At 39.8% G+C, this 22,833-nt stretch overlaps 1 protein-coding gene across 1 annotated transcript; it reads right to left on the bottom strand.

Moving 5' to 3' along the window:
- Window positions 1–9,212: 9,212 nt before the first annotated feature.
- On the bottom strand, window positions 9,213–14,798 carry LOC131251000 (tubulin beta-1 chain). The gene is made up of 3 exons (XM_058251431.1): window positions 14,216–14,798; window positions 12,451–12,720; window positions 9,213–10,182 (listed from the first exon to the last, which is right to left on the bottom strand). Exons 1-3 carry the CDS (start codon window positions 14,607–14,609, stop codon window positions 9,506–9,508), a joined length of 1,341 nt encoding a protein of 446 aa, XP_058107414.1. The 5' UTR covers window positions 14,610–14,798; the 3' UTR covers window positions 9,213–9,505.
- Window positions 14,799–22,833: the final 8,035 nt, after the last annotated feature.

Genomic DNA, 22,833 nt, shown 5'->3' with positions numbered 1-22,833 from the left:
TGCCTACTTTAACTATGGAACTTAAAAATCATGATAATCCAGAACTTAGGTAGGTCACACCATACGAAAAAAGGCTGGTGATGTGTAGCACCCACTTTGGTGTTTATGTGCCATCTAATGCATTCATCGAAAATTTCCTTAATAAAATGAAAGAATTTTCCAAATGTATTATAAAACTGAGGTAGCCCATATCAAGTGAATTAAAAGTTTTTATTTTATTTTTTAATTTTTATTTTAAGTTTAGTATTTTTTGGGTTGACCCAGCTAAGTGTTAAATCAGCATGATATTTGGGATCAAGGCTAAATAATCGGTGGTGAAGCCTATGGACAGAATAGATGTTATACAAAAATAACTTGGTAGTTAAAGAGTAGAAAATATAACACGTTTCAACAGTCACTTGAGCTCAGATTTATTATTATTATTATTTTTTTTGTTAGTTTTGCACAATATAAAAAATGGTAGTGAGGCTTGAATCTGTGCACCTGGCATTGTTTTGACGCAATCCAAACTGTACAAATGGCTGACCACTGAAAAGATAATATTAACCATCTTATTTTTAACTACGAACATAGACCACTCATTTTCATCCATCCCATCTATTGAATTTTGCTAACCCCACACGCATGCCCAATAAAACTCATGTATATGCCACAGATTTTCCATCAGGGCATGATAGGTCCCAGATCCAATCCATCCATCAGAACAACACTCCTATATTGATGCTCAAAACCAAGAATTAGGTTGATCCAATGGTCAGGTTGGCTACTGTTTGCAAAACAAATGCACGGCAATGAAAAACTTCGCTGAAGTTTTCTAATCCATTGGTGCCCGCCTATAAATTGGACCACATTTTTCTGGGAAAACATGTACAGGTCGGACCAACCTGATGAATGGATTAGATCGCGCAGGCATGTGTTATGGCACGTTTATTGCACAAGTACGCATGTGTGCTTCGCAAAACTTTTATATATTTCATTTTAATATATCTATTTTAAATGTGTTTTATTAGTATTTTATGCTACAAATAACTTCCGTCTTGTGAAAATGATATGCCCTTTCGACAAGAGCAGCCTATACTCATTTTAACAGTCCCAGTTAGTGGACTCAACTAAAAATTACAGCTGAATCCGATGGAAGTGGACAACTAAGAGTATGGGGCATTTTGGGATGTATGGCTCAAACCCACAACAGGTAGCAATGTCAATGGGCGAGGCTCTGGCTCATCCACTCTCACGTGCCTGAAGTTTTAAACCTGGCTTGAGCCCAGTGACTAGAGCTAGGGCTGTAACAGAACCCAATGAAAGTGGGCTGGGCCATTAGGCTTGTGTGGGCTGGGCCTAGAAACAGACAGACCTGCATTCCAGTGACATCCCTACCATTGATTAGTGCCTTTGTGTGATAGATTGGGGTTAGCAGGTTATGGAGCTCACCTATGGGCACGGTTTGGCTGGGCACCCCAACACCAACCAGCTAGATGATGTCAAAGCTCTGTGGGTCCCACAATGATGTATGTGTTTTATCCAAACTGTCCATCCATTTTTTCAGCTCATTTTACTGCATGAACCCATAAATGAGACAGATCAAAAGCTCCAGTGGACCACATTACAGGAAACAGTGGAGATTAAATGCTTGCCATTGAAAACTTCTTGGGGGCTACAAAAGTTTTGGATCAAGCTGATATTTGTGTTTTCCCTTCATCCAGGCATATGTGACCTTATGAACAGGTTGGATGGAAAATAAACTTCATGGTGGGTCCTAAGAAAGTTTCAACGCTGGCCATCATTATCCCTACTATTTCCTTTGGTGAGGTCCATTTGAGGTTTCAATCTGCCTCATATTTAGGCCCATGCCATAAAATGAGCTGGCAAAATGAATGGATGGCGTGGATAAAACACATACATTGTGGAGGGGCCCGCAGAGCTTCGACACCAGCTACCTCGCAGGTGTTGGAGTCATCAGCCAAACCGACAGTGCTTTGTAGGTATTTGATCCATCATCCATTTTAGAACAAACTTCCAGTATTGATGATCTATGGATAAGTGGGCATATTTGTAAAACTTTCTAGTTACATGGTCGATGCCATACGTTAGACTAGGTGTAATAATTAGAGATCAAATCAGTCCGTTGATCTAAGGGACCAAACTGATCGATTGGGCCGAGAGCACAATCTCCCACATCTCTTTGTGCTAACTCGTCAGGTACAAAATATTTTAGCAGTACATGAAGATGAATATATTCCAAAACTAAACTAGTCCACTCATCAAGTGGGCCACCCATACACCAAACGAATGTATAATTTCAAAAGAGTTGCTAAATAGTGCACATCCAATCCAATGTGTGGCTCTCTTGATGAGTGTATTTTCTTTATTTTGTATAAGCAGGGGTGTAAACTCAATACGGAAATGCTGTTGTTGTTATTTTCTAATTTTCACTTTAATCAGTCACATCTTTTTTGCAAGGTAGTTCATGTATAATTTATTTAACAACTACTTGTTGTGAAGAATAAAAATGGAGTTTTGTATGTTATCATTATATATATAAAGGCTATCTCTATTACTGTGTTTTTCATGTATGCCTTTTGTTCGGTTTAATTTATTCTCTATTTCGATCGGTATTAACTTCTATCTATGCATCCCATTAAAACAAAAGGACAAATTTTGAGATAATGGAGGCAACTAAATTAACTTGTGGCAAAATAATTTTACCATATATGATAAGGTATATATTTATAACTAATTGATTATTTCTTCTCCTAATGCTAAAAGATTGAAATTAGAATGGAATAACTAGTTTATTTTGCTTATAAATCTAAATTAATTATTTGGATGGTTAGCATTATTTCATTGGTACAAATTATCATTATAACTTTTTTTAAAAAAAATAAATACTGGATGACGATTTATTTTTATATTAAGATTGAAATATTTGTAATGGGTAGGCGTATAAATTACTACCTAAATTGTATTTCTAATGTAAGCGTTTTTCTTAGAGGTTAATTGAAAATAACAATGAAACATTACTTGAAATTTTCACTAAAACTAGCAGTGTAATGTAAACGGTTTTTCACCGTTCCTTCTATCCGTTGCAATGCATAAAGCGCAAATAAAATGTTCAACAAGATTGGAATCTTTGTAATGGTAAGGCGTATAAATCACTATCTAAAGTGTATTTCTAATGTAAGTGTTTTTCATATAAGTTAATTAAAAATAACAATGATTTTAAACATTACTTGAAATTCTCATTAAGAGTATATGTGTAATGTAAACATTTATTTACCATTTCTTTCTATCCACTGCAATACATAACGAGTAGATAAAATGTTCAACATTGACTTGAGTTTTTCTTAAAAAATGTCTGGTAAAATAAAAATAAAAATTTGAACCACTGATTTGCAACTGAAATAAAAAAGTACAAATGGATCTTCTGATTTATATCTCATCTTTTGTCTAATCTTAAATCACTAGAATTATATTTCTATAAATGTGAGGGATGAGAGAGTTAACCGATTATCATATGTAATGATATTTTATACCTTACAGCTTTAGCTCAATGTTAAACTTAGTGGAGTCATCTTGACTATGTGAGATCTCCACGCGAGTCTCGAGAAAAGTAACTGATGAGCGTGACACGGTTGAAACTTGTCTATAAAGTCACAGGACATTCACCTACATTTTTATTAAAAAAACAAAACATTAGAACTTAGGTTTATTTATTTATTTATTTTTTTAAAAAAAAAAAACATTAAAACTTAATTTTTATTTATTTATTTTACACATGACTACTTCCTCAAAACACCCGCCGAAAAAAAAAAGAAAAAAGAAAAAAAAGATTGTTATTGAATTAATAATCTGTTTAAATTGATAATATTTGCAACCAATTGCAAAACAATTGAAGATAAATTTTCATTAAAACTGAAACATAAGTGATGAGTATAAACCTCAATTTAAATTATTGTTAACAAACTTTTTCATCCAAAAAACCTCAATCATCCACTTCTCTGGTTAAACTTTCTTGATCAACGACTTCACCTAATTGTAAGCATAATTACTTGCATGAATTTGTTTACACCTACTTGTCGCAAACAGATATAATGAATGGAATACCATCACGTGTTATAACCTTGGTAAAGAGGTACAAGGAAAAGCAATTGTTATAATGAAATGGAAATTGTGAATATAAGTTTCTCCTCTCCCCTGAAAACACATGTTATACTATGAAAGTTGGGATGCAGAAATTGGTAAGTACAATGAAAAATATAGAGTCAGTTGCCTGCTTGAACAAATATAGGTAACTATTTTTTTTAAAAAAAAACTTTATTTACTTTTATATGCCAATTATATTGAATTATTATTTATTTTAATAAAATCAACATTAAGCCTTTTATTCCATTTTTTATTTTATTTCGTTATTTTTATAAGACATTTTCTTTCATTATTTTTATAATCAAACATAATCAAGATATAATGTAAGAAAAATCCATCTGAAGGACTAACCATTTCCTTTACAAATTGCCTGATCATCTTGTCAATCACTAGCCAAATAATGAGGCCAATCTTCCCTCATCTAGTCCAACAATTTGGAGCATGAGGTCAAAGTATTAGGTTCCATTCAAGTTTGATTACGACTTTGGTATGCCTGGCATATACATACTTGTACATGCTTCAGTAGAATTGGGTCATTTGTTACATATGTGACCGTATGCCAGCCATACATATTCGTACACACTTCAATAGAATTGGATCATTTATTACATATGTGACTATGTGTCCAAATTATTGGATCATTTATTACATATGTGACTATGTGTCCAAATTAAATAGCAACAGATTCATCCACCCAATCTATTATTGTAAACAAACCATCATATTCCCCTAATGAAACTAGAGGCTATATAGTTGGATAGTCAACAAGAAGTTATCATTCGTGTTGAATTTCATAGCTAGGGATGTCAATGGGCTGGGTTAGGGTTAGGGTCAGGCCAAGGTTCATCCAAGCTTGGCACGGATCTTTAAACCTAAGAAGCCCAAATTCAGCCTATTCCATAACGGGTCAAAAGAGACACCGGAGTGTTTGTAGGTAAGAAATTTTGAAAACAAAAAAGACGAATGTTTCAAGGGCCCAAAATGATGCTTATGTGAGATATAATCTGATCATTAGATGTGTAATCTCATGTCAGGCAAAGTGCCAAGAAATCAGGCTTCTCTTTGATTCAGGTGAGCCACGATCAAAGGAAACAGTTGCAAGAGACATTTACTTTTGGATATTATAGGGCCAACGTGATAATTATATGAAATCCAATCCAACCATTAGATGCCAAACAGATATTTAACAATAGGACCCACAAATAAGGCCCATCCTACATTCAGATGGGCCACACCAAGGGAAACAACTCAAAGGGTAAGCCTTTCCTATAAACTGTTTGGAATCAAATGGCCCACTTGAATTTTGAATGGGGCTGATTTTATTTTCTTTTTGACAAAGAGCTAAAATGGTGGGACACACAGTATGGATGGGTTGGATTTTTCATCAACACCAAGTTGGAGCCCACCCAAGCTATGAACCTTTCTTTTCAGGTGGGATACGTTAAAGAAAATTGTTTCATGAACAAAGAACCAGGCTGATCCATGATTCAAAGAAAATTGTTGGGAGAGAGATTTTCACCACTAATATTTATAGGGGAAAATTGTTGGGAGAGAGATTTTCACCACTAATATTTATAGGGTCAATTGTAATGAGGTTCAAATCTCAGCCGGATCTATTATTTTTGTGAGACTATGCAAAGTAAAACATTTTGGAGGATGAATATTGCTCAGTACACGATTTTCAAACATGTGATCCAATTACACATGGATGGTTTTGGGTTTGTCTCTTCGGGCCTCTATGTCATGATCAGGATGGATTTTATCTGAGGCCGGTAAAAGCACAATGTATAAGCCCATGACTGTAGGGCCCGCCTTGATGTATGTGTTGCATATCAACACTGTCCATCCGTTATTCCAGGTCATTTTATCGCATGTTGATAAAAATAAGGTAGATCCAAATTTTAGGTGGACCACAAAATAAGGCTTGAATTCTCACCAATAAAATCTTCTTGGAGTCACAAAAGTTTTGCATCAAGCTGCTCCATGTCTGCATGACCTTACCAATGTTGGGTTGGATAGTTAATAACCATTACAGTGGACCCTAGGAAGCTTTTAACGGTGGGCCCCACGTTCAATCACCTCTGTGTTCCTCTGGTGTGGTCCACCTGAGATTTGGATCTTCCTAATTTTTTAAACAATGCCTTAAAATAAGCTGAAGAAACTGATAAATAATATTGATATATAAAAGATACATCTAGGTGTTCCCTAAGCCGGCACTGCTGCCGCACATGGAAGGAAACTGGTAAACCCTAGCTGCCCAGCCGGGCTGTGGGCTATAAGACTGCTTAGTCCAAGCCCAGCCCGTTGACACCCCTATTCACCGGAACTTTTCTAGTGAGCTTTGCTGGTCTCAGATGAAAGTGGGGCTAGCAAATATTTTTTTTCCTATAATTAGACAGTTGTGTAATTATGTCTATTATGAATGATTTTGTAGATATATTTACATTGTTGGGAGAAGGGAAGTGTTATTGTTTCATTCTTATAGATAAGAAATAATTGAATGGAAAAATGGTGGATGGAATAGTGGCGGATATCGAATATTGGTAAAGCAATGAAGGATAATTGCTTATATATATATATATATATATAGTGCGGAATGCTCACCTGCGAACCACTTCTCACGGACTACATACGAAGTTTTTTGAGAACTCATCATATCTGATGAGTCTCGAAAATCTGAACGGTCCACAAGAAGCAGAACCTCATGAAACCCCCTGGTACCAAATTTTACTTTGAGCCAAAACTTCAATGGGCCATGAAAATGCACACAGTTTCTTCCCCTGATTTGAATTTCTCTTTGAAAATGCAAAACAGTTTCTTCCCTTGATTTGAATTTCTCTTTGCTATGGCCAACCAAAATCTTAGATCAGGGTGAAAATTCACCCTTGAGGTTTCATGGGATTCCGCATCTTATGGACCGTTCGGATTCGACACCCATGACATGTGTGCAAAGGTGCGCACGTGCGTAAGTGAGCATGCCTCATATATATATATATATATATATATATATATATATATATATATAGCCATCGAATTCTCATTTCACCACATTTCCTTTCGCAAAAGGTGCACACATTTCCAAAATGGAGAAATTCTCAGGGCACAATGCATCCACATGGTGGATCGCTGGACCATGAGCTTACTTGTAAGAACATATTGCCCGCATTTGAACTCTTATTTCGTCATGGGGCAGGGAAAACTTTACTCTTCTTCATCTCTTGCGTGTAAGCTGTATATTCAGATGCTTTTCTTTTTCTTCAGTCAATGTGTCATATATATATGAAATGAAATCCAATCAGAGGACAAAGGGTAAGAAGTGCTACCTTTGTAAGAATAATATGCAAAAGCTCTGTTCCGGCTTTCACGGCTCCGTATGATGACTCAGCTGTCATCTCAATGGCCGACCGGGTGGTTGCTGGCATAGTAGATGTCCTGGGAGGACGAGTTGCCAGAGGTTTAGGTGAGATCACCAAATCTCTCCATTTGGACACCGAAATGGTACCCATCTCTTCTCCATGGGACCATATATAATGATCAATGTTATTTATAGCTTGAGATCTATTGGAAATAGAAAATATTGTAAAAATCATGAAGAAAAAAAGAAGACAATCACGGATCATGAAAATAATACAATTGGTACAGAAAGAACTTTGGCTCTTTCTTATGTGAATTGTAATAAAAACAACCACGCACAGAAGACCTATTAGGTGAAGCGTGGATCCTGGATGGAGAAACCAAATGTAGAAGCTAATAACAAATGTGGTTTTGTGTGGAAAATGGCCCCAAGCAAACATTCATTGAGTCCTAGACGAAAAAATCATTGTCACTCAATAATTCTAAGACTTCACTGTGAGTTGATATGAACCTGACTGTTGTGGGGAAAAACCAATCTAGTCCCTCATACTGGAAGAACGACCATCTAACTATGGGAGAAGTGTCTCCAAGTTGGGGTAACAAAAGGTCCAGGCAAAAAGACCATCCACATGCCTCCGATCCGAGCTGTTAGAGCAAAGGGCTCAGAGACAGAACGAGCAGTTCCATTGATGTAGAGATGAACCACCGAGTTGAGCTGTCTGAGGACAGAGCTCACTGGGGGATGGATCATCTCACCGGGAGCATTTACAACATAGACAGTGACCTGTAAGGCAAGGATCTTGAGATATAAGCTCCCTCGCATTACCATTACCATTAGCTGCTACAACCGTCGAAAGCACCCGTCCTCAAGTGATTGTCATTGTCTGGCCCATCTTTTGCACAGACAGGATATTCGATTCATCAAAAAAAAAAAAAAAAAGGATTTACTGGAACTGTTACAACGTCTGTATCTCATCATTTCCCCGGACAGTAGGGACAAAATGCATGTATCACAACTTCTTGTACAGCCAATCTTATCTGATCTTAAGTAGATCACTAGAAGCAGCTAAAAACAACTAAATTTATTCAAACCTGAGATTTAAATTCTATAATAGATGAAACGTTGGTTTCAGAACACACTTAAGGTTGTAAAATCAATTAACTCCCTATGGATTTTCTTTCAAACCCTTTTTAAGCTTGTTCTCTGTCACAGACTCATTATCTTAGCCTATAGAGTAATCTACTAGGATGCTAGGAATGCAATTGCAATCAGAAATTTCAAAAAAAAAAAAAAAAAACCCAACCCGTAGCAGTATTCGAGAGATATCTCAGAAAGTCTGGGTCCCATCTAGTAGAGCGACAACATCAGGTGAAATTGGTTTCTACCTGTTTTATAAGTACCACCCGCAGCATGTCCATGACACTGACAGTGTTATAGATTGAGCTGGGCACTAGGGCTGCAGTCAAGACAGACCTGACCCAACCAGTCTTAAAGCACAAACACTAATGACATGGACTCTGCTGAGAATGACCACTAATAGGAATATCAGAATTTTTGACCCCTCCCAAGACAGTAGAACAACGGGCCAATGAACCCACCTATGCTCAGGAGCTTTTACGGTTTGGACCAACGGCTATGATCATTCCTGCACAAGAACACTCTATTTTGCTTTTCTTTGTCTAACACCACTAATGCATGAAGAGGTTTCTCTGTAACTTGGAAAGATACTTCAAGTACTATACTAACGGAGAGCAAAGCAACATAGAAGAGAATCCCAAAACAACAACACCATCCAAAGTTCAACACCCTTCCCTATCCTACTCCATTACAACAACCATATCATCATAACAAAGGAAAAAGAATACCCTTTTCCCCTACTCGCTCTTTCACCTATATTGATATTATCCCCATCTCCAAAAATCTGGAGATGAGAATGAAGACCCATTGGACCATCGCAAATGCATATGGCAAGCACATAACAGCGTAGAAGCAAGCTTCCACCCTTCTTCACATCTCCGGCTCTTCTTCTTCCTCGTCCTCATAGTCGCCCTCTTCATCAGCAGTCGCATCCTGGTACTGCTGGTACTCTGACACCAGGTCATTCATGTTGCTCTCAGCCTCCGTGAACTCCATCTCATCCATCCCTTCCCCAGTGTACCAATGCAAGAAGGCCTTGCGCCGGAACATGGCTGTGAACTGCTCTGACACCCGCCGGAACATCTCCTGGATCGACGTAGAGTTGCCAATGAACGTGGATGCCATCGACAGGCCCCTCGGAGGGATGTCGCACACACTCGACTTCACGTTGTTGGGGATCCACTCGACGAAGTAGGACGAGTTCTTGTTTTGGACGTTGATCATCTGCTCATCTACCTCCTTGGTGCTCATCTTGCCCCGGAACATGGCAGACGCAGTCAGGTAGCGGCCATGGCGAGGGTCAGCCGCGCACATCATGTTCTTCGCATCCCACATCTGTTGGGTCAGCTCTGGCACCGTCAGGGCACGGTACTGCTGGGACCCACGGGAGGTCAGCGGGGCAAATCCAACCATGAAGAAGTGGAGACGAGGGAAGGGGATGAGGTTGACAGCAAGCTTCCTGAGGTCGGAGTTGAGCTGACCAGGAAACCTCAGGCAGCAGGTGACACCACTCATGGTTGCAGAGATCAAGTGATTCAGATCGCCGACTGCAGAAGAATGAGGTTGTCAGGTTGTCACATGCTCGTTTATGCAGGATGCAGTCAGGTACATCAAGATCAATGGCCTAGAGCAGGTAAAATCTGAGCACATGAAGAATTTGCCAATGACCTAAATACCCTCAGATATACTCAATGTCCATTCTAATGTCCTTCTAAATCTCAAAGTTCTCGAATCTTACAATAACTTACAAGTTATTGCGTGGGTAAAATTGTCACTGGCTACTCTAAAGTTACATGCAGTAGAGATTCTTCTTCATTTGCTCTATTTAATATAGGGGCTCTAATGTGTTTCTAGTTATGTAGATAATTCTTTTTCTGCTAGCATTACCAATACATGACCCGCGAATTGATGTGGTTCACTTGGATTTTTCCAAAGCTTGTACAAGTGGGGCCTTGGTTCAGAGCAGTCACTATGATGGACACAACTGTAGATGATTGCCTATGCAACAAAAATGTACTGGATATGGAAATCCTAGCCCTTCAATTTCCATCGAGAAAATATACAGTAGAGGGAGAATATAACAACGGACAGCATTCAACCAGAAAGGACAGAGATTTAAGGAGTGCTAACTTTCAGGGACCCATTGTGTCAGAAACATGTGCCCCTGCCCAAGCTATGTAGGTACCAACTATTCTGTTTGTGGCATCATTTTCCAACCAACCATGTGATCAGTTCTACCAAATGCTAGAATCCTCAGGTTGAGTGGTAATAGAAAGGGGCCCAAAGCCAGTGCAGGACCACCACCACCACAAGCCCAAATAAAGGGCCAAGGTTTAGGACAGCACGGTAGTACGAAGTTAGGTGCCACACTGGCTCCCACTGCTTGAAATAATGAGATTAAAAATCCTCATTGTTCGGTTGAAGAACCGCAAAAGGGACAAGTGGAACCAAACATTTTCATGAGTAGCAGCATTAAGTGAAGGTCTTGTAAAAGTCCACACTAGAAAGAATCGTTGCTATAACCCAAATGACTTCTGACCAACATTACCATTTCTGTAACATTAATTATGGCTATGAATGAAAACACATGGAAAAACAGAAAAATGCAAGGCTGTACATAGCAGATATGATTCCAATATATAACACTTAACATTTGAGAAAATGATGGCCATTTTTCTTTGAAAAATAACAGCTGTTATCAGAAAGGCATTTTCATTATATAACACCATGAAGAATGCGAAGTCCAGTAACAACAGGAGTTGTGACGACTTCTCAAATCTTGGAAAGAATACATTTTTCATCCTAGTAAAAAGTAAATTACTTGCAACAAAACATCACTGAAATCTTAGTCTTTTGGAGCCTCATTGGCTTAAGTACATTTTATTTGAGCATTGTTTTGGCTTAGATATTTTCAAATTGAGCCTTGCTATTGCTGGCTCCTCAGAGCAGGATCATGAATCCTATTCTGACCACATGTCAATATGGCACCTGGATTCAAGATCCAGGTTGTTATTCAGGTCAGCTTCAGTGTATGTGCCATTACCCAGAAATCAGACTTGTCCAATCATCAAGTGGACCACATATATACTGAATATGGCATTCCTCAATTCCTTTCCACCATTCATTTTTTCTACAATGTAGCCCACCCAATTATGACACACAGCAGGGCTCACCTGATGAATAGCTTGGATCTTACACAGATACACCACACTGGCACATCAGGCAGAGTGAGTCTTCTGAGTAGCCATCACATTTTTCTAGGTGATTTCACCAAACAGTCCAAAGTTTTTTTTTTGTTTTTAAGCTGTTACTATTCTGTGAAAAAGGAAAAAAGAGAGGGAAAAAGACAATCATCTCTGTCACACGATGAAAAAGACAATTTAGCATCATTTTTCAGAAAGAAATGGCAGCAAAGACGGCCACAGCGTAAAAATACAACTAAGGCCCTGTGTGGTCATCTTCATAAGCAAACAAAGGCCACGCATCTCATTTTAGCTAACAGTAATCCTGTATTTGGCATCTCGATCTCTAAAGGACAAAATCACCGTTAATACAAACTAAATATCAGAGATCAAGATATATCTCTAATAAATAACTACTGTAAACTAAAATGAGATCAATGCATTTTTTGGCATCAACCAAACAGAGCCTAAAATCAGATTGAAATCAGATTAACAGTGCCTAAAATGAGATAATTACTATCAACGAAAATAAAATAAGAGGGGCACTAAACCCATATGAGAAATCAAAAAGCATAAGGAAAAATAAAATTGAAGTTAAGCTTAAGATAAGGTAGCAGAGTATGATAAACTCACAGCTAGGTGTAGTTAGCTTGAGAGTCCTGAAGCAGATGTCATATAGGGCCTCGTTATCAAGCACCATACACTCATCAGCATTCTCCACCAGCTGGTGGACAGAAAGAGTAGCATTGTATGGCTCAACCACTGTGTCCGAAACCTTAGGTGATGGGAATACAGAGAACGTAAGCATCATCCGGTCAGGGTATTCTTCCCTGATCTTCGATATGAGCAGGGTTCCCATCCCAGAGCCAGTTCCTCCACCTAGAGAGTGGCACACCTGAAACCCTGATCACCCAAAAGAGAAAATGTTAAGAAGGCGAGCATTCCTCCAGTTACAGCGGTTCAAGTCAAAGAACTAAAAGAAACAATAGGTGATAGGGTTCACCCATAGTGAATCTCATTCCTATAGCTAATGTAGCCACTGGATTGATCAAGACCATCCATCTAGTGGACCCCAGTGTGGATAGTTTACAATTTTAAAGACCACATCAACCTAAGAATCCTATATATCCAATTGTGTAGCCTTCAAATGAAGGCTCAAAAAAAGAAGGGATGGATAGGATCCCTCAAACATACTGGATTTTGAATTATGGGCCATTGATATAATGGATTATCTGCGAACTGGTTAAAGGCATGTTTGGTTGCACCAAATATCATGATTTGTTTCATGATTATCAATTCAATTTGGTGTAAAAATATTTCATGAAATCTGGCATGACCAAACGCGCCCCAAGAAAGCAAGTGCCAACATTTCAGAATCAACATGAAAAAAGATCCCACTGATCAGCAATTAAGATCATCCAGAATACCAATTCCTGCTGCCTAGCCCATACACAGTGGGCCCCACAGACCTATAAATCCAATCACATGAGGCATTTGGGGCCAGTCACCAATTGGGGATCTACCCTTAAAAAGACCTTTAAAAAAAAAAACCCACCAGAGGCAAACAACAAATCCCTAATCAATGCTGCAAAACTAAAAGATCCCTGCTAAAGCTACAATCGCAGGCATCAATCCAAGATCCAGGCCGTTCATCATGCGGGTCCCATAGCATACGTGCCACAGCCCGAAAACAAAGGAAGCGGATTGGCTGCGGCACCCGCCACAGGGACATCCCTGTGGCACGAAGTGGCCCAAGCTCTGTGGGGCCCACAGTGATGTGTGAGTTTTATCCACGCCGTCCATCCGTTTTGCCAGCTCATTTTATGACATGATCCCAAAAATGATACAGATCCAAAGCTCATCCACACCACATTTAAAAAATAAAAAATAAAAAATAAAAAAATTAAAAGAGATTGGGGATTGAACACCCACCGTTGAAAACTTCTTGAGACCCACCGTGATGTTTTATTTGCCATCCAACCCGTTGATAAGGTCACACGGACCTGGATGAAGGGAAAACACAAATATAAGCTTGATCCAAAACTTCTGGGCCCCCAAGAAGTTTTCAACGGTTGGGATTTCAATCCACGCTGCTTTCTGTGGTGCGGTCCACTTGAGCTTTGGATCTGCATCATTTTTGGGTGCATGCCCTAAAATGAGCTGGCAAAACAGATGGACGGCGTGGATAAAACAAATGGCCCACGTGCACATCAAATGCGGGCCATAAGCATTTTTCTTTCTAACCGCCTACACACGACATGGCCCACCAAACAAACGGCACAGACCTCCCCCTCAAATGCACATTACCACTCGCAGGCAGCAGATCCCCTGACCCAAAAACCCTAACCCTAACAATACAAAAAGATAAAGAAAGACTGAAAGACCAAACATCATATACCTTGCAGGCAATCGCAGTTCTCGGCTTCCTTGCGGACGACATCGAGAACCGAATCGATCAGTTCCGCTCCTTCAGTGTAATGCCCCTTGGCCCAGTTGTTTCCGGCTCCCGATTGACCGAAGACGAAGTTATCGGGCCTGAAGATCTGGCCGTACGGCCCAGTGCGGACGCTGTCCATTGTCCCGGGCTCCAGATCCATGAGGACGGCACGAGGGACGAATCTGCCGCACGAAGCCTCGTTGTAGTAGACATTGACACGCTCGAGCTGGAGTTCGGACGTGCCGGTGTATCGGCCCGTCGGGTCTATGCCGTGTTCGTCGCAGACCACTTCCCAGAACTTGGACCCGATCTGGTTGCCGCATTGGCCTCCTTGAACGTGTAGGATTTCTCTCATTTTTCTCTTAGGGTTTGGAGGAAGAGGGAGAAGGCGAGGGTGTGAGGTAGATGGGCAGAGAAGATGAACCCTAGAAATGGTTATATAGGGAGTGGAGAGGGGAAGAGGAAGAGAGTGGACGGATAAGATTGTTTCCCTCCTTTTTTGTGAGGTGTGGGGTGATCGGACGGTTGAGATGAGGGCTCGTTTTGGATCGAGCGTTTCAGTTTTGAGGAGTAATATGATGCTCTGGCTGCAACTGACGCTTGATAGTCAGGCACACATGTAGCATGTATAAACTTATATTAAACAGGATAAATTTTAGAAGCTTCTGTATCTGGTTCACCGTCCGAAGATCATATTTGTGGAACAATTAGAACCTTTGATTTGTGGACATCCACAAGAACCGTCGGATTTTTTCATTTTAGCCGTCCAATATATATTTCCATCATCAGATGGAGAGATCGTAAAATGAGTGTAATTTTTCGTTCATAGATTAATCTGATCAGCGAATGATAATTTAGACCGTTTAATTTTAACTAATTATATTTTTGTTATGCAAGTTGTAGGTAATTACTAAGTGCATGCGTATCATCCATCATAATCCGCTAGATTATGATCTTTCTCTTTAAGGGTTTTTAAAAGTTTGCTATTTGAGTTAAAAGAATCGCGCGTGATATTTAGAAGAGGCCTCGCAATGTAATTGATTATTTTGTATATATGTAAGTGATCTGTACCGTTCATCAGGTGTTTCCTTCTCTAAGTATTCTCATAGAATTTAATTAATGGGTTTTCTTTTCATTTGAGCTGAAAGTCTGAGTTGAATGAGAACCATTGGTCATTTTAGGAGTACCGTTGTGGTTCAAATGATATCCTAATGGCCAGATTATTTTTTGGATATTAAATTTTTACATTCGTCCGTGACTGATGAACAGATATGATCTAAAGAACCATTACCTCATTACCACGTGTGTGGTGATGCCCTTTCGCCTTTTCGTTTGCCTGTCCTTTGAGGTTGTATCGGGTGCCGACACTTCCAGATCTGCCAACGTCGTACTTACATGTGCAAATCCAGCTGTCCGTTATGTGGATCCCACATTGCAGATACCCTGGCAGGGAAATCAGACCCGTCCACTTGGCAAGTTAGCAACAGCTTTAAAGAACTTGGCCACAATCCTTTTAGTTGTGGACCACATGATGGATGAACCAGCTGGTTTCCTTGGCAAAGGCATCCACCTGTTTGGGTTCCACCTAATGGATGGCTTGGTTCTGTCATTCGTGCCTGGTTTGCCACACGTGGAGCCTATTTACGCGCGCGTGTGGTTAGAAGACCTCCTTACATTTCCAGTTAAGATTTTTTTACAGTTTGCCTTCATTTTCGTAACATGGCCACTCATCTGGCATAACGTGGCATATAGAAACGCAAATCCTAACCGTCCGAATCGTGGGGCCATTTTGTATCTAGCTACAATGATTCCTATGGCCATGAAATTGACGGTTGAAACAAAATACTGGGCCAGGCTCTTAATGTTCATCACCGTCGATCTGAAGGAACCCACAAGGGAGGGAAATCATCCTCATTAGAAGATTGTAACTCTTGGATTTTGAGCCCATTCACAAACGGTTAGGAATAAAACACAGCAACGGTTTGAAGTTATGGTCACGGATCTAACGGTGATGGTCACCCAATCGGAGAAATTTCATGTACATATTCCATCCATGGTGGGAACCATCATATCAACGGTATGGATCACCAAACAATGGGCCGTACCGGTACAGCCACATGTACGGACAAAGCGTATGTCCGCATCCTTGTTGCATCAGGGCTCTATAATTCCTGTCCCAACCTACAGTCGCTTTACAGTGGTTCCCAAGGCAGAAAGGTTTCCTGATCGTACCGAAAAAAGGTACAGCTGAACCATACCTTTTCTTTATTTGATGGCATGGATGGGCCCTATCATGAATGGACCAAACAAAATATCTACCCAACTGAAAATCTTAGCCATTCAATGTTGAATTAATTCCTCTTGAGCCGTTGGCGTGGCTAGCATCAAATAACAAAAGACTAGGGCCACACTGACATTAGAATGATGACCATCCATTTGTAAGATATCAAATAAATGGCGGAATATCAACGGTTCTTACCGAGCAAAAAAAAAAAAAATTAGCGCCTTTTACTTGGGAGGATATCTTGGAATTGGGAGTAATATTTTGATACTCTGTGAGAGTTTGATGGATAATACGCAGGCACTTAGAAATTACTTAGAAACTGCATAAGTGGCATACATTAATTTAAATTAAACGGTCAAAATTATGGGTCCCAGTTTTGGATGTATCATGAGCTAAAATATATGCTTATTTGATTAGTTGACTATTGGATTGATAAACATTTATTGGACGGTTAAAAATGAAATATATCCACTGGTCCCATTTCAACAAACAAGTGTCCACCAATTAGAGGGTTGAAAATTCAACCAATCTGATTTTGTGGGGTGTCTTAGACAATATAGTTTGTTTGATTTGAGTTAATGCGTGCCAGGTGTACAATTTCTGAGTGCCTGCGCATCAAGCATCATACGCTGCCAGAGTATTAAATAACCCGCCCGTTTTTATCACATGTGAACTCCGTAATTAGTCTACGGTGCGAGTCCTGAGGAGTGAGAAGTTCACACGTATAAGCGCATTTTCTGGGTACTCTGACCTCAAATGTCCCATCGTTGAAGCAAGATCCGGGCCACTCATCGGAAGATCCACTCCGTGAGGGTATCCTGGCCGAAGAATCAGTCATCTTACCTTATGAAGCTTTCCCCAGGCGTATAAAATAAATGGACGGTCAGAAGCAATTGACCAAGATTTCTTATCCACTAAGCACTCCAGACACACCGGATGAGCGGAGCATCCTGGGTTTTAGCCCACCTGAGTGGCGAATCTGCCTGATTTTTGGGCCCACGCCCAAGAACACAGTGGCCCACCTGATGAACGGGGTGGATCTCATCCACACGAAGTACTTCCATCCACATGAGATACAGTCATGCACCCGTCTTCCGACTACAGCCACGCAAGCGTTTCCGGAGGACGAGAAGTGTTTTGGACTGTATATTAACTAAAAAACAACGGTTAAGGTCCAATCACATCAGCTAAAGTACAACCGGTTGGACAACAGTTTACTGTTTTTCCAGTGGATAACTTCCAATGTTTTAAGTTATTGTAAAATCCAATACTTTTAATTTGTTTATCTCGTCATAAGGATTATATATTCAAAAAATCAACGATATCCAATCATCAAATGAGCCATACCATATAAAACAGGATATAGCCAGTGATAACTATGATAATACAAGCATGGTCCATTGATGATTAGATAAGTCTGATTTTTTTCTATAGTATTCTTAATGGTGGGTCCAATATATTTAACGGATTGGATTTTCTATGACCTTAATACGGTAAAAGTTATTTATTAGGTGGACCATAACATGTGGTGCAGTATGCCCCACCTAGCATCCCGCATTAACTTCTCCCCGGCCAAACAGCCATGTCTTGTGCAAAAATTATAAAAGCACGTCCTTTTTTTTAACTCGTGGTGGATAGCATGGGATAACGTTTGCCGGCGGTCTCTCTTCTGCAGTACAACTACGGCCCACCAGATGGACGGTTTCTATTGTCCGAAGATAATCCACGGTCATGCAAATTTCAAATTTTTTTTCTGCAGGCTCGTAAGCTATTATCTATTTTAGAAACTATTGTTATTTGCTAGTAGGCAAGGGTACTGTGGTAGTCCCACGTGTCACGCATGTGCCTAACTTGGACCTTCAAAATCCTAATACCCACTACAGAATGAGCAAAGCCCAAAAGTTAGACGGTTCCAATGGTCCTAATCATCATTCAGTTGGGGCCCACCAAATGAATGGCTAAGATAAAACTAGAAAGTGATCCAAATTCAACACTCAAAACCAACGGCTAAAATCATCTAGTCGATATGACGTTTGGGTGATGCTGCACGTACAGTGTTAGATCCATCTCTCTGCAGCACACATGGCATGGGAACTTATCATTTGAGACCGTCCATCATTTTGCTACTACTTTCGATGGCAGATGGTTCAAATTTTTGCGAAGATCGATAAATCTGGACATTTAATGAACGGCCTTCAAAGTAACGGTAGAAAAAATAATTAACGGTCTAAATTCACGGCGGAAAAGTGAATAAAGGAGAAGGATTGGATTGTCAAATAGGTGTAATTCTGAAACATACACCATGCAAGATGGGACCCACTACATGGACATCCATGATTAGTACATCAAGATGCCACGTGTACTGTGGAGAGATGGATCTACCATTTTTTCTGTACATATCGATGTACCGGATCGTCTCTGAGGGGTACATTGGTCATTTCAGAACAATGGATATTCCTGGAGGGTTGGGAAATGAGAGCGAGAGACACGGATATTGATATTTCCGTGAATCTGTCTTTCCTTTCACGTTATCACAGAAGTAAATGGCTGTGAGAAAAGACAAAAAGTGGGCCCCACTTTTCTTTATTTGGTGGGCCATGCTTTAGCGCAGGGTCACATGAGCTAGGTAGAGCGTCCATGTGACCTGCCACCCTCCCCAGAAAGCGGATCTTGTTGTGCGTTTGCCACAAGTTGCGTCTACTGCACTCACATGAATCCACTTCCCGGGTGTATTGCCGCTCACACGTGTCAATCTGGTGTCTATGTGCAAGATCCAAGACGACCATCAATCTCACTGCATGATGATACTCTCCTCGGCGGACGTGGATTTCCTGCGAGAAGTTCCTGCGCTGGGAACCCAGGTGGGGCCCACTGTGATGTTTGTAAGAAATCCATCCCGTCCATCCGTTTTGTGAGTTCATTTTAGTATAAGGCTAAAAATGAGTGGGATTCGATCCTCAGATGGGGCCGAAAACATGAGAATTAAACGTCCACAGTTGAAATATTCGTGGGGCCACAGAAGTTTTGAATCATGCTAATATTTGTGTTTTCAGTTCATCCCAGTAGAAATGACATTATGAACGGTGTGGATGGCATATAAACATCACTGTCGACTCCAGTTAAGTTTCAACGGTAACATTTTCCCTAACCACCTTTACCTTTAGTACGGCCTACTTGAGTTTTGGATCCTGTTCAATTTTGGCCCCACGTCTTAAAATAAGTTCAAAAAACGGATGAACGGAGTAGATTTCTAAGAAACGTAACGGTGGGCCCCACATAAGTTTCCAGTGCAGGAACTTCCTGAGAAGGCTTTTCACAGGAAATCCGCGTCCCTCCTCGGCCCTTGCCTATACTAATACGTGAAAGAAATGGACGATCCAAAGATGTTATCAAAGATCCACATTCAACGTAGGTGTGTCCCACCAGATGAGTGGACGGCCTATTTTAGGCCCAGGGTATCTAAAAGACGGGCCCACCTATTAATGGCTTGGATCTTAAACAGGCCAACTTGACACCGGGGAGAGTGCACTTCCCTTTTCCATTTTACTGAATGTGGTCACTCCACGTCAATCCAGACCGTTCAAATCTGGGTCTTATCATGGATTGTGCATACTTGGAAATTCAAACTGATGGGACAATCCTGACAATCAGATTTCACTCGTTAAGCCCATTGAATTTGGCCACACGCAATCATCTACTCGGTGGGCCATTTGTTGCTCGCGAATTAGACCGTTGAAATCGTATGGTTAGCACAGCTTTCAGATCACGTGCCTGAAAAGAGGCAGATTGAAGGCTCAAGTGGACCACACCAGAGGAAGCGGTGGTGACAATGACCCCACCATTGAAACCTTCCTAGGTTCATAATGTCACGTTAGCCTGATTGAAGGGAAAACATAAAATATCAGCTTATCCAAAACTTCTGTGGCCTTCAGGATGTTTTCAACATTTCGTTTTTTGCCTCATTTTTATGTCATTAGTTAAAATGATTCGTCAAAATAAATGGACGATCACGGTGGCCCCACATAGCCTCTTATCGAGAGTGGCATGATTTCAACTAATCTTTCACTCCGGGATTATGGGCTTTATTTTGTCCGAGTCAGGACACACCCCACTGTAAGTGCACGCTTCAGTGTTAGCCACCATATGGAATCAATACCAAGACCTCTCAGCATTTGAAACTAGGGTATCTTCACTCAATCTACCACCTAGCTATTTGATATTATGACCGGTCATGATGCTTGATCCCCACTTACGTAGAAATGGTAGATGTAGCACTCGGTGCTAAGACCTTACCCTTGAAACAAGGGTGTCTTCACTCTTTCTACCACGTGATCCATAGCTAATATTTGAAATTATGGCCGATCATGATGCTTGATCCCCGTTTACTTCGAAATGGTACAGGTAGCAGTATTATTCAAATTATGATGCCAGATTACCTACAACCACTTCCTACGGTTGGTAGCTAGGTGGGGCCATCAGGATGTTTTTGACCAATCTCACTGTCAATTGAGTTTGCTGGCTTTATGTCAGGATTGTTACACTCCAATTAAATCAAACAAAATCACTTGTGTGACCGAGGGTTTAGAATAAATATATGTGTGTGAGTATACATACACACATGCATATCAGAGTTTGCTTGATTCAAGGGTTGATTGATTTGGTAATCCCCTCCACTGAGACAACAAATTAAAGACTCTAATAAAATATCCAGAATTGTCTTGGCCATCAATATTATACTTCGTCCAGGCAGTTTAAGAAAGGAAATGAGGCTAATCTTTCTTATCAATGACTTCGTTTTGTCACGTGATGATAGACATGAGTTTATGGTGTCACGCCTGAAATTCAGTACTTGAGTTGGCTAGGCCGAAATATAAATTCAAATCCTAAGATGTGAGTTTATATTTAATTAGATATATTTCCAATTCATAAAATTTTCATACATTTTCAAGACAATTAGAACCTAATTAAAGAAAAATACAACTAAATCCTCATTAATAAAAAGTTCAATAATTCAATCATTCAATTATCGATTGAATATTTATTACGATAATTTCAAATTTAAATTATCTAATGAATCAAAACAAAATCCTATTACAACTAATCTTAATAACAAAAATAAAATTGATAACAGTATCTAGCATTCATAGTACTTCTACTTTGTACCTACAAAATAATTGTTGGAGTTCCAGCTTTTTATCACACACCACTATAATGTAATCTTGAGCCACAACAAATCTGAATCAACCATAGGTATTAAAATTTTGGATCTAATATTATCTTTAATCTGTGCGCTTTGTGGAAGCATGTTCAATGAAAATAAAACAATCGAATAAACAATAACTAATAAAGAAATCACACAAAACACAAGATATTTAATGTGAAAAACCCTTGATGGAAAAAAGAACCACGGCACAGTGCGACAAAAATTTACTATAAGCAAAGGCTTTAGAGTTTATACCACTCACCTTCTTTAATTACAAACAAAACTCGATCTCCCCTTGCGATGTACATCTACGAAAACCATAACTCCTTGAGAAAATCTATTCTCAAGCTCTTACAAGTGGCTAGAACCCTCTTGCCTCGTAAAAACTTTTGTTCCGTCATTAAGCCCTAATTGAAAACAAACTTAAATATCTCAATTTGTGCTAAATTGTAGAACTCGTTGGTCAAACTAGCAAACTGACTCATACATATCGGTCGAACCAAAAACGTACTTCATAGAGTATTAACTGTGATTCACACACTAATTCGATTGGACCAATGGGATACCATTCAAACTGACAGTGGCCTTCTCTGCACCATCAGATTAACAGAATCCAAGGTATCCTGTACAACAATTTCCACCTTAACTTGTATTTTGTCAAGTTACCCTAAAGATCTCTCATGCAAGAGTGCCCAATCTTCACCTGGAACGCAACTCCATCTACACCCTTGTAAAAGGATGCCCAATCTTATCAATGGTCGAAGACATTAATTAAGCCTAAGCAATGTTTAAACTTCTCTGTGGTCACTAGCTTCATCAACATGTCTGTGGCATACTCATCCGTGTGAATCTTATGAAACAGAATTTCTCCTGAAGTAATGAGTTCCCGTATCTTATATCTTGCGAAACCTCACATCAATGTGCTTGGTTCTCGCGTGATATACCTGATTCATCACTAAATGTATAGCACTCTAACTATCACAATGTAACCAAATCACCGCTTGTTTTAACCCGAGTTCTCTTATCAGACCTTTCAACCATAATGTATCATTTAACGCCCCTATCGCAATCATATATTCCGCATCGGTTGTA

This window comes from Magnolia sinica, chromosome 7 (assembly GCF_029962835.1).
Source record: "Magnolia sinica isolate HGM2019 chromosome 7, MsV1, whole genome shotgun sequence".
NCBI lineage: Eukaryota > Viridiplantae > Streptophyta > Magnoliopsida > Magnoliales > Magnoliaceae > Magnolia > Magnolia sinica.
The sequence above is the reverse complement of the archived record's forward strand: the minus strand, read 5'-3'. Positions and strand labels throughout refer to the sequence as shown.

What these genes read in the sequence shown, in the direction of transcription:
- LOC131251000 (XM_058251431.1), bottom strand. Translation starts at nt 14,609, where the DNA reads ATGAGAGAAATCCTACACGTTCAAGGAGGCCAATGCGGCAACCAGATC. An exon ending in GAACTGCGATTGCCTGCAAG is followed by an intron (nt 12,721 to 14,215) that starts GTATATGATGTT and finishes TTGGGTGATCAG; the next exon opens with GGTTTCAGGTGTGCCACTCT. An exon ending in CAAGCTAACTACACCTAGCT is followed by an intron (nt 10,183 to 12,450) that starts GTGAGTTTATCA and finishes ATTCTTCTGCAG; the next exon opens with TCGGCGATCTGAATCACTTG.